A 13331-nucleotide genomic window follows, 5' to 3' on the forward strand; every position below is an offset into this window, starting at 1 on the left:
AAATCAGAAAGAAAGTTAAGCAATATTTAACTTTTATTACCTAGCATTATCTTCAAGCTTACCTCATGCCTAAATGCTTTGGCTTGCTCTTCACAACCTGGCAAACTCAGTATAAATTCAGATACCTACAAATAAAACCAGAGGGACATTACTTTTACAATAAAAAGTAACATATTACTGAATTTTAATAAGGGCACAAATATGCAAAAAACCTTACACAATATTCCTTTTCTTTGTTTATCCTCTTCAAAAACACAAAAAGGGGATTTGAGCAATACTTAATTATTCTAGTCACCTTTTAATTTTTAAATAGTAAAATCACCATCATCCTACTGGACAATAGGGATGCTCTCTCATTAGAAAGATAACTGGTAATTGTTTAACTCAAGAGTCACCATGCTTCAAATAAGGGGAGAAGGAGAATCCTTCACAGTAATTTCAGCCAGTGTGGAACTGGATCCATGCAGTTGACATCACTCCACATTTCAAACCAGCCATCCAGCTAATTGAGCTAATCAATGTCCATTTAATAATTAGCCATCTCAGTATTATTATTTACTCGCAGATCATCATATCTCTGTTGGTATTTGAGCGGAGGTGTAGAGATGTATAATAAAGAGTTGTTGTCTGCAAAATATGAATGCAGAGCCAAAAGGTAAGTACAAGCAGATGTAAATCCTGACACCTAAAGAAATTATTGTTATATGCAAAACGGTCAGCTCCTCTCCCCAGACATGTCCAAAGAATAGAGTTTATGACAAACCTGTTGAACTCTCAGAGAGGAGAAAGTAAGGTCTGCAGATGCTGGAGATCAAAGTTGAAACTTTATTGCTGGAACAGCACAGCAGGTCAGGCAGCATCCAGGGAACAGGAGATTCGACGTTTCGGGCACAGGCCCTTCTTCAGGAATGAGCAGTGAGTGTTCAGCAGGAGAAGATAAAAGGTAGGGAGGAGGGACTTGGAGGAGGGGAGTTGGAAATGTGATAGGTGGAAAGAGGTCAAGGTGAGGGTGATAGGTCGGAGTAGGGTGGAGGCGGAGAGGTCAAGAAGAAGACTGCAGGTCAGGAAGGCGGTGCCGGGCTGGAAGGATCCGGCTGAGACAAGGTGGGGGGAGGGGGGATGAAGAAACTGGTGAAGTCCAAGTTCATCCCCTGCGGTTGGAGGGTTCCCAGTCGGAAGATAAGACGCTCCTCCTCCGACCGTCGGGTTGTTGTGGTTTGGCGGTGGATGAGTCCAATGACCTGCATATCCTCGGTGGAGTGGGAGGGGGAGTTGAAATGCTGTGCCACAGGTTGGTTGGGTTGGTTCGTCCGGGTGGCCCAGAGGTGCTCCCTGAATCGCTCCGCAAGTAGGCGGCCTGTCTCCCCAATATAGAGGAGGCCACACCGGCTGCAGCGGATGCAGTAGATGATGTGGGTGGAGGTGCAGGTGAATCTGTGGCGGATATGGAAGTTTCCCCTGGGGCCTTGGAGAGAAGTGAGGGGGGAGGTGTGGGCGCAAGTGTTGCACCTCCTGCGGTTGCAAGGGAAGGTGCCGGGAGTGGTGGTTGGGTCAGTGGGGGGTGTGGATCTGACAAGGGAGTCGCGGAGGGAGTGGTTTCTACGGAAAGCTGATAGGGGAGGGGAGGGAAATATATCCTTGGTGCTGGGGTCTGTTTGGAGGTGGCGGAAGTGACGGCGGATGATGCGCTGTACATGGAGATTGGTGGGGTGGTAGGTGAGGACCAGTGGGGTTCTGTCCTGGTGGCGGTTGGAGGGGCGGGGCTCAAGGGCGGAGGAGCGGGAAGTGGAGGAGATGCGGTGGAGGGCACCGTCGACCACGTCGGGGGGGAAATTGCGGTCCTTGAAGAAGGAGGCCATCTGTGTTGTACGTATTTTGAACTGGTCCTCCTGGGAGCAGATGCGGCGGAGACGAAGGAATTGGGAGAATGGGATGGCGTTTTTACAGGGGGCAGGATGGGAGGAGGTGTAGTCCAGGTAGCTGTGGGAGTCGGTAGGTTTGTAGTAGATGTCCGTGTTGATTCGGTCGCCTGAGATAGAAACAGAAAGGTCTAGGAAGGGGAGGGAGGAGTCCGAGACTGTCCAGGTGAATTTGAGGTCAGGGTGGAAGGTGTTGGTGTAGTGGATGAACTGTTCAACCTCCTCGTGGGAGCACGAGGTAGCGCCGATACAGTCATCAATGTAGCGAAGAAAAAGATGGGGGGTGGGGCCAGTGTAGTTGCGGAAGATGGATTGTTCCACATACCCTACGAAGAGGCAGGCATAGCTGGGGCCCATGCGGGTGCCCATGGCTACTCCTTTTGTTTGGAGAAAGTGGGAGGATTGGAAAGAAAAGTTGTTCAGGGTGAGGACCAGTTCGGTCAGTCGAAGGAGGGTGTCGGTGGTGGTACGGCGGGAAAGGAAGAAGCGGAGTGCTTTGAGTCCTTCGTGATGGGGGATGGAGGTGTACAGGGACTGGATGTCCATGGTGAAGATGAGGCGTTGGGGACCGGGGAAGCGGAAATCCTGGAGGAGGTGGAGGGCGTGGGTGGTGTCACGAACGTAGGTGGGGAGTTCTTGGACTAATGGGGACAGGACCGTGTCGAGGTATGCCGAGATGAGTTCGGTTGGGCAGGAGCAGGCTGAGACGATGGGTCGTCCGGGGCAGTCAGGTTTGTGGATTTTGGGCAGGAGGTAGAAACGGGCGGTTCGGGGTTGTGGGACTATGAGGTTGGAGGCGGTGGATGGGAGGTCCCCTGAGGTGATGAGGTTATGGACGGTCTGGGAGATGATGGTTTGGTGGTGGGGGGTGGGGTCATGGTCAAGGGGACGGTAGGAGGAGGTATCTGCGAGCTGGCGTTTGGCCTCAGCGGTGTAAAGGTCAGTGCGCCAAACTACTACTGCGCCTCCCTTGTCAGCTGGTTTGATGGTGAGGTTGGGGTTGGAACGGAGGGAGTGGAGGGCTGCGCGTTCCGAGGGTGAGAGGTTGGAGTGGGTGGGGGGAGTGTGGGAGTTCAGGTAGCGGTTAATATAACTCTCAGAGAGACCTAATGTTAAAAATGGGTACTCCAAAACAGCACAGAGATGGCAAATCTTTTCCCACTGTCGGTAGCGGATTCTAGAGTTTCCAGTTTAAGATCGAAGGTAGGATTATGCTCAGAGATCCTGAGGATAACCTCGAGTTAATCATGACGAAACAGAACAGAAATAAAAACATGGAAATGGAAGCATTTTCCATGAACAGACTTTGGAGTAATCTAATCCTTGCGGATTGTCTGACAATATTTTTTTTCAGCTGCTGGGGCAAGAAATCCAAACATGCGATTTATAGTGTAGCCAGGAGACTGGTGGGCTCCCAGACACAGTTCTGAGGAAGGATCACTGGACCCAAAACGTTAACTCTGATTTCTCTCCACAGATATTGCTGGACCTGCTGAGCTTTTCCAGCAATCCCTGTTTTTGTCCCAGGCCTAAAAATTGCCCACCCAAGTAGAATTATGGGACCTGAGCAAAGATGATTACAGACTTGTTGAATAGGATTAAGGTCAGGCCACATCAGGGTATGAATGAGAACCTCGGAGTCTAAGAGAATGCTCATGCGCACAAATGTTTACTTGGTATCAATGGAAACAAAAGGTACATTTACATTTGAACCCTTCCCTGGGAAAGAATGGCATCTATCCTTCATCAACTACCTTCTAAACAAGAGGAAGAAATGCAAACAATCAAAGGCATTATTGCTACCCATAGAATGGAACATCAAAACTATCGCTGATGATTAAGAACTGAATTCTGATTGGAGGGCTCAACAGAACTTTCTGAAAACATACCAGAAAGGTATGAAACCATGAAGTTGGCTTTGGAAAAGTAGCAGAAACTTCACAGAGATTGATGACATTCAAAGTGAAAAGAAACCCTACCTGAAGACTGTAACTGCGGTGTGAGAAGAGAGAGAGAGAGAGAGAGAGAGAGAGCGCTTGCGCATTCAGCTCTACAAACTTCACCACCATGTTAGAGTGTGCATGGGTAGTATTTCCAAGGACCTCAGTTAGTTAGAAAAGGTTCAGTAACTTAACATTGAATAGCTTGCTTATTTTTGATTATTATCTACCAATTTTATTGGTATGCGACTGCATATGTTTGTTGGCGTTGACATGACAAGGTACCTGAGCAAACAGGCTTGAAACAAAATATTGGTTGAAATATTTGGACATGTGTGTTTTGCCACTGACTACAATACAGACCTGCTGAGCTTTCAGCAACTTCTGTTTTTGTTACAATAGGGAGATCTGGCTTCTCTCAAGTGATTAAAAATTGTAAGTATTTGACATGAAGATCCTGTCAATAAAACTTTGCAACACAGTGCAACACTTAGGTTAGTTCTATGTGAAGCAAGTGAGACAAAGGCCACATTTTGCTGTAACAGGATATCTAACAACATCTAACCATTAATTAGAATTTCGCTAGTATGTTTAGACTTTTAAAATTTTTGTGGAATAGATTTCACTACTGTTGCAACTGGTTTAAAATGAACAGATTGTTGAAAGCACCTGCTGATAACAACACAAGGGAATCAGGGCATCTGGGGTTCCAACAGAACCAGGCAAAGCAATTGTGCATCTCTTTAAATGATCAGACAGAAGGATTGGAAAACTAATTGCAAAAATGAAAAAAAAATTCTAACTGTAGGTGAATCAAATGTGAAATCAGACACAAAGTGAGTGATAAAATGACTGGATAAATAAAGAGTGTCAGTTAAAATTTAAATTATATTAAAAATTCAAATTTTACATTAAGATCTGACATTATATTTGAACTAATGAAATGTGACAGAACTCAAGGCTCTCAAAGTTTATCTGGAGAAGGGTAAATTTGAAGAGAGGACAACGATCAGCCATTATTATATTGAATTGTGGAGCAGGGTGATAAGCCAGTTGCTCTCCTACTCCAAATTCTTATCAACATGTACTCATTTATTTTCAGTGTTTAAGAAGTTCATTAGCAGTAACTAACTCGTTGTGCTGTTAAAATGCACTTAGACTTGAAATGACTTGACTTTCTATGATGAGTTTTGTTCCATCTGAATACCTTGAGGACTTTTATGGTCTAATGGCTAGGAACGGGACATTGTAAGGATCAGACCCTACCAGGCAGGGTACTGCCCCGGCAAGTTAAGTGACCAATGGGTGGCCCAAAATAATTGGGGAGTTGAGTTAGGAAATTGCAAATCTTAATATGGTACAGATACTTCTCAGCTGAAGTATAGTGTCCAGCTCTGGGCACCACATTATAAGAATATTATGCAATAATATAATAATTAGAGCATAGGAGCAGTTTACAAGACCAGTTCCAGAAATGAGGAACCACAGCCTGCCCAGAATGCAGACTCCTTTTCTCTGCCTTTCACTGTGGCAGACTTTGTGATCACTTGGCGAAGTGGAAGTGATCAAACATCTCTAGAGTATTGTGAGAAGAAACCTCGATGGGGTCACTGCGTCACTCTTCCCGTGGTGGTATCACACTGCATCTCTGAAAGCAAGTGGCACCTGGAGCTAAGGTCGAGGTCCCGCACTCTTTCTTGCTTTGCCACTGATACCGATAGAAGAGAGACAATAACTGAATATTCAATTACTGACTATTAATCCAGAGACTCAGGTAATGCTCTGGAGACTTCTTTTCAAAACCCATGTGGCAGAGGGTGGCATTTGAATTCAATAAAAAATAAGTCTGGAATTACGAATTTAATGGTGACGATTGTTGATTGTAAATATAAAAGAAAACACAGCACTTATGGTTAGTGATGCAGTTCAATGCTTTGCATCTATCTGCAAATACTGAGTGTGCTGGACATGAGTCTCCATGGCAATCAACAACCTGTCTGTGCAAACTGCCAGAACCAGGCTTGCGGAGTGAACATGGTACTGATAATGTCAGTGGTCTCCTCCATTCTTTGATCCAACTTACCAAGTGCCCCTGATAAACCTGCCAGCGGCTCCGGAGCTGTCTATGTAGTTTGACAAAGTCATTAATGACCCCCTAGAATAAGGGGTCGTATTCTGCCTGGAGCTAAGCAGGTGCGATCGCGGATAGTCCTCCGTGTATTGCCAGAGAACTGGGACATTGTTTCCTTTATCAGTTGCAGATATGTGTCAGCAATGTGCTCGTCTGATTGCATTCCCAAATCTAATCTGGAAAGAAGACCGATCAAGGTGAAAGCTCCTGAGATGGTAGAGCATGAAAATGAAAGCCTTGCCTGTGCATCCTCTGAAGGTTCATTGGATTCCCTTCAGAGGCAGAGATTGATCTGAGGGCCATTAGCATTGGCCACATGCTGCCAGTAGTACCCGTAAAGAGGAGAATAAATGAGTTGTATAACAGGAATAAATGATGCGCAAATCAAGAATGTGCTCACACTGATGGCAATGTGGGTGCAGTGCAGTGCAGCACAATAAAGTTTGGTGGGTTGGTTGGCCATTGAGATGTACCTGCTCCCACTTTAATCAGTTGTGCACTTCTGCCAAATCCAACATTTTCTCCTTGCAGGGAGTGAGGAGTCTGATATCACATCCTACACCAGCCCAAGAGTGAGCCAACATTTCCTGCAATGAGACAAAGGATAAAAGTTTTTATTTGATTCAATTATAAGACATGGGTGTCACTGGTTGGCCAGCATTTATTATCCATCCCCAGTTGCTCTTGAACTGAGTGGCTTGTTAGGCCATTTCAGAGGGCAGCTGAAAGTCACCGACATTGCTGTGGATCTGGAATCACATGTAGGCCAGGCCAGGTAAGGATGGCAAATTCCTTCCCTGAAGGACATGAGAAAACCAGAGGAGTTTTTCTCACAGTTGACAATGGTTTCACAGTCATCAGTAGATTCTTAATTCCAGATTATTACTGATTTCAAATTCCACCATCTGTCATGGTGGGATTCAAATCCGGGTCTTGAGAACATTAGCTGAAGTTCTGAATTGATAGACTATCAATAATACCACTCGGCCATCACCTCCCCTTCAGTATGACTGAAGTTAGTGGTGACATACAAGCAGAACCAATGGTGAAGCATCCTCTGTGGGTGAGAGCCATTGAATAGACATGATGTGTACATAAGTAAAAACTGCAATCTCTGAACCTTGGTAAGATACATGTGCAGTGGCAGAGTTAAAATGACTAGTGGCCATGTGTGTGTGGTTACAGAGAAGATTGTATCATTTACCTTTGGGAAATGCAGAGAATCACTGACTTTCTTTCTGAGCTACTGGGCATTCCACTTCACTCAGGCGATAGCAATGCCCTTCTCGCCACCACTCCTTCCTCCAAATCCCCATCCATCAAGAAAGGAGTGAGATTTGCTTTCTTCTTGGTGATGTCCTCAGTCTCATAGTTGAGCACTGCAGTATGAACACCATTTCCTGGCTTGCAGTATCTTAAGTGGTGGGCAGCTGGGTTTTAAATATGGTACCAGAGGTGAGGATGCCTGTAGTTTTTCTGTAGTCATGTGCTATTCCATCTTTTCCAGTTGCACAATTTCCCAAGAAAGATATCCAAAAGCACATTGTATCATTAATGAAGTGGAGATTGGACAAAATTACTCCAAGATATCATGGACCAGTCACCACAAATCTCATTGGACAAACATTTTTAACTGAAACTGGGAAGATTAGATTAGATTACATTACAGTGTGAAAACAGGCCCTTCGGCCCAACAAGTCCACACCGACCCGCCGAAGCGTAACCCACCCATTCCCGTGCATTTACCCCTTTACCTAACACTACGGGCAATTTAGCATGGCCAATTCACCTGACGTGCATATCTTTGGACTGTGGGAGGAAACCGGAGCACCCGGAGGAAACCCACGCAGACAAGGGGAGAACGTGCAAACTTCACACAGTCAGTCGCCTGAGGTGGGAATTGAACCTGGATTTCTGGCGCTGTGAGGCAGCAGTGCTAACCACTGTGCCGCCCACTAAGATTCCATCTTTTGGATGACGTGCTTGTGGTCTCAGCCCCAGTATCCTGCCTGCAGTGCATAACCCTCAGCTCCCTTGTCTATCAATAACTCAACAATAGTCAACCATCATGTGCACATGCACTCCTCCTGGCACATCAGAATTGTTTAAATTAGTCTTGCTTGGTCCTTTTCTGGCCAAGTTCCTCCCAGATTTTGAAGCTAAGACAGTGACAGCCTTTGACAATGTGTTAAAATCGCATGCTCTAATGGTAATAACATCCATCTGTGCTTTGCCTCAAGTTAGGCCCCAGTACCGAGTGGGCATCTTCTTAAAGCCTCCAAATCAACCATTTGTAACAGTAAACGTGGTGAATCATTTGACTGCTATTCAGACACTTGCATCAGGCAGGGTGAATTACACCTGAGACACTCATACTTTCCTACATGTTTTCCAGATGGTACTTTGACAAGGAGAAAAATAATGATGCGTCTGATGCTTGTGATTATTTTTTCATAGAAAATATATCTAATTATCAGTCCTGTTGTTCTTACAAGATATCTTGTGGTGTTGCTTAAGATTATGAGGAGGTCTAACCATTGTATCACAATAGGGAGCTATCAATAAACTAAAATGCAGATAGACTTGGATGATTGTGATTTTCACACAAAGTACACACTGCATGTAAAAATTTGTGTGCATACTGTGCAATTTTGTAAAAAGAAAAATTGATTGCTTGTTTCTATACCTCATCTATAGTCCATTTTGCTACTTTTCTGGCTGTGATTCCAGCAACTCCAGGTAATAGCTTGCTGTGCTGTTCCCAGCAAAGAGGCAGACTGGGCACTGGTGATGCTGAAGACAAAAACACGGACTGATGCAATGCCTGTTGCAGGTTAAAATCATCATTTTCTGTAAAAATAGTAAATTATTATTAAAATATTACCTTCATATTAAAAATACTTAAAACAGCTATATGCACATCTCCTTAAATTGTTGTTCAAATACCATAATTTGGGTCTTATGAAATAAATTTAGTCAATAGTTTTGAGTTGTAATATTTTTCTTTCATTGTTCCTCTAACTATCTCCTTTTCTTGCTAAGGATGCTAATTTCTGGTGGGATGTAGGTCCTTTGATGCCAACTATCTTGTTTCAATACTGGCAAGTCATTTTCCAGGTATGGGGCTGTACTGCTAGTGTCAATTGGCTAATTTAACTGTGGAAGACATCACAAAATTTTGTACTATCATCCAATATCTATAGGCAGGTCATATCTGACATACACGACTTAATGTTTTGAAGAGGTTTTTAAAAGTAGGGAAGTGTTTATATTTGATAGCTGTCAAGATTAGATTACATTACAGTGTGGAAACAGGCTCTTCGGCCCAACAAGTCCACACCGACCCGCTGAAGCGCAACCCACCCATACCCCTACATTTACCCCTTACCTAACACTCCGGGCAATTTAGCATGGCCAATTCACCTGACCTGCACATCTTTGGACTGTGGGAGGAAACCGGAGTACCCAGAGGAAACCCACGCAGACACGGGGAGAATGTGCAAACTCCACACAGTCAGTCGCCTGAGGTGGGAATTGAACCCGGGTCTCAGGCGCTGTGAGGCAGCAGTGCTAACCACTGTGCCACCGTGCCGCCCACAAAGTCCCTCTCAAGAAACTAAAATTGAACCTAAAGATGATGAAGACAAATTACTATATGGATAGGAAATTGACTGTCAGACAGGGATAATGGTAAGGTACTCTAAGATGAGTGATGCCCGACAGGGATTGTGTTGGGCCCTCAACAATTCTCTGTATTTATCAAGAATTTGAATTTTTGGCTTTCTTTGCTATATTTTAAACTTGCTGATTACAATGTCACCTATCTTTTGTGTTATCAACATAAATGGAAATATAAATTAACAAGGATATTAGAAAGATTAAGTGAATGGGAAAACCTCAGCAAATGGATTACAATATAGACAAGTTTGAGGTCATCCATATTGCTCCCAAAAAAAGATCGGAGTGCTTTTTATTAGTTAAAAAGCTGGAAACAATGGAAGCCCACAGACACATGGGTAAAAGTTTATGCGCTGATACAGAAAATTCATAAAAATGCCCATCAGAATGCTGGCCTTTGCAACTAGACGACAAGAATAGAATGGAATGCAATTATGCTACAGGAATATGTAGACCTAACTTGACCTGCAGTGCTAACAGCAGTTTGGGGCATCACATCCAAGGAATCATATCATGGTTCAGAAATGCCAATTAATAGTGAAATAGATTCAACTGACAGTTTTTCAGCTAAAATTCCGTGCTGGGCCTCTCCTGAACTCTTGTTCAGAGGAGGGATGTTGTGTCCAGTGTGTCTATGTTTCAGGTCTGTTGAGGTTGAGCTAAGAGTAAGGGCTTGGGGTCACTGTGGGTAGGAAGTGTAATTAGAGTCATAGAGATGTACAGCACAGAAACAGACCCTTCGGTCCAACTTATCCATGCCGACCAGATATCCTAACCTAATTAGTCCCATTTGCCACATCTATTAAAACCATTCCTATTCATACGCCCATCCAGATACCTTTTAAAATGTTGTAATTGTACCAGTCTACACTACTTCCTCTAGCAGTTCATTTCAGACACGCACTGCGTGAAAAAGTTGTCCCTTAGGTCCTTTTAAATTTTTCTCCTCTCACCTTAAACCTATGCCCTCTAGTTCTGGACTCCTCTACCCCAGGGAAAAAAAACATTGTCTATTTACCTTATCCATGCCCTTCATGATTTTGTAAACCTCTCTAAGGTCACCCCTCAGCCTCCGACACTCCAAGGAAAACAGCCCCAGCCTGTTCAGCCTCTCCCTATAGCTCAAATTCTCCAACCCTGGCAACATCCTTGTAAATCTTCTCTGAACCCTTTCAAGTTTCACAATATCATTCCGATAGGAAGATGACCAGAATTGCACACAACATTCCAAAAGTGGCCTAACAGATGCCCTGTACAGCCACAACATGGCCGCCCAACTCCTAGACTCAGTGCTCTGACCAATAAAGGAAAGCATACCAAACACCTAGTGAAAAAAAACAGCGATAGTTCCAAGTCAGGACAGTGTTGGGCTTGTTACCAGGCACCTGCTAACCTTGTCCTTTGAGATGGCAGAGGTCACAGGTTTTGAAGATTTCTTTCTTTGAAGGATCATGGGTGATAGCCTTAACAGATTTACCTCAAACCCAGGAGCAGTCAGCAGGTGGACACTTCAGAACTGGTAAGGACTATAAAGCTTCTGGTGAGAGGGAACAAGACCTCCCAGTGCGGCGCCACAACTAAGCCGGTAAGTGATTGGCTGTTTGAGGGATGGGTGCAAATCCCTAACTTTTTCTTACGGTTATCAAATAACCTGGTAGAATTATTATACTTATTAACTGTTAGTGTATGTTAGTGAGAATTAGATTTTGTTTTTTTTAAAGTGGGTAATTTTTCAGTTAATTAAAGGGATGGCAGCCCACTTCCTTAAGACAGTATGCTGTACCTGTAACATGTGGGAGTTCTTGGATGCTGATAGCATCAATGTGCACCATTTATGCAGGAAGTACCATCAGTACTTCCAACTCGAGTGCCGGGTTATGGAGCGTGGGGAGGTCTGGAAGCACGAAGGAACATCGGGAGAATGAGAATTACATGGGTGGAGCTTACAAGATGGTGATTATCCCACAGTGTGAAAGAATGAAGGAGGACAGGGAATGGTTGACTGTTGCATGCAAGCATAAGGCCATCCCAATTCCCAAATGGTAATCTGTGCTGAATTCTGGCAATGGTGATAATGTCTCAGGCTATTGCAGCCAAAGCAAAATGCACAGCACCATGGGATGCTCAGCTTCACGGGGGAGGTGGGAGAAAGGTGGTTAGGAGTGCAGCCACTCTACTGACAACAGAATGTTGCGTTGTCTCTCTGGCACAAGGATCCTGCAGGTTACGGAGCGGCTGCAGGGCATTTGGATCGGGGAGCGGCGGGGCGGGGGTTGTTAATCTTTAAAAAGAGTCAGCAAAAGCAGATAATCAAATATCCTCCTTCTGTACTGTAATAACATGACAGCCATATCAGTGAAATGGATGTAGCGCAGGGTTCAAAATTATTTTTCCTTCCTAAGGCTTCTCCTGAGGTTACCTCAATAGCTTTTTATTTTCAAAAGCTACTTTTTTCATTCTCATTAACTTATTTACTCGGAGATGCTGTCACATATTATCAATATCTTCCATATTTGTGTTGACATGTGTTAGTTGGACACTCAAACAAAATTAGAATAGTTCATTAATATCTTCAACTCTTCATTTAACTTAAAACCACAACACACAAGTATTAATTTCCATGACATCATAATATTTAAACTAGTACAAGATAACAGGCATTAATTAGCAAACATTATAGCCCTCCTCTGGCTGACAACTCCACCAAGCATCCAGTGAACAACTAATGGATTCGACAATAAGCTCCCCCACCCCACCAAGCCATCAGCTCTCACCAAAAGACTCCTCTGGTCAGATTATTCAAAGCTAACACTGACTTTCCAAACCACCTGTTCTTCCTCCAGTCATAAGCTGTATCTCTCCTGAGTTTGAGAGTGAACAGCAAGAGCCAGAGAGGTCTAATCTATTATTGCAAGATTAGCTTCTTGCCATTCCATCCAGTGACCTTTCTCTTGATTGCTCCCGATGAGCGAATATTCCCAGGTGATTTGGGGATTTTGAGGGCAATTCCACTCATCGTTCTCATGTATTTTGAATGTTGTTGCAATGCAACATTGGAATTGATTAATTTAGTAGCATGTGACAGAATGTTGATATGACTATCATTTGAGTAAGTCACCTGACGATGTCTCTATATGCAGAAACAAGCTCATCTTCACTAATTCTTTAATGTTCCATGATGAAACCTCACCTGGATTCGTAATAAATACGAACACCAAGGAATTTCCTAAGAATAAATGTACTGACATATAATGTGTTTGTATTTCCTGTCACTATTAAATGAACTAAGTAAGCTCATCATTGGTGTTCAAAGTAATAAAATTTGGATTAATGGACTTGGCTGCTGAATTCCTCAAGTCTATGTAAAGAACATTTTGTTTGCCATAATAAATTTTCAGTGCTGTTTTTGCTGTTGCTGTTGATGCAGGCACTTCACAAATTTATTTTGGTTTGTTCAATTTTGTGTCCCATAATCTGTTCCCTTACCTTTGTTTTCATTTTGCCAGTTCACCTTGTTTGTCACTTCCTCTTCCTGCTTTATTCTTGGATGCTTCATTGGTCTTCCAGCTCTAGAAGAGGAGTCAAAAATAAAATAGTATTACCTAAATCAAATAATTTAAAACATATAGACAGTATAATTTTGAAGCATATAACTATATACAG

The 13331-nt window shown here is 43.6% G+C and overlaps 1 protein-coding gene across 1 annotated transcript in view; it reads right to left on the reverse strand.

The window, feature by feature from the left end:
* The window catches only part of l3mbtl3 (L3MBTL histone methyl-lysine binding protein 3), a 170153-nt gene that overhangs the window by 23103 nt on the left and 133719 nt on the right, over positions 1-13331 (reverse strand). Inside the window, exons 19-21 of the mRNA XM_043683587.2 lie at positions 13155-13237; positions 8677-8840; positions 63-125 (exon numbers count right to left, since the gene is read on the reverse strand). Of these exons, the coding sequence (XP_043539522.1) occupies positions 63-125; positions 8677-8840; positions 13155-13237 (310 nt within the window). The remainder of the gene's footprint in view (positions 1-62; positions 126-8676; positions 8841-13154; positions 13238-13331) is intronic.

The sequence above is a fragment of the Chiloscyllium plagiosum genome, unplaced genomic scaffold (assembly GCF_037043375.1).
Source record: "Chiloscyllium plagiosum isolate Xiang-an unplaced genomic scaffold, Cpla_swu_hap1 HiC_scaffold_3, whole genome shotgun sequence".
Taxonomy (NCBI): Eukaryota; Metazoa; Chordata; class Chondrichthyes; order Orectolobiformes; family Hemiscylliidae; genus Chiloscyllium; species Chiloscyllium plagiosum.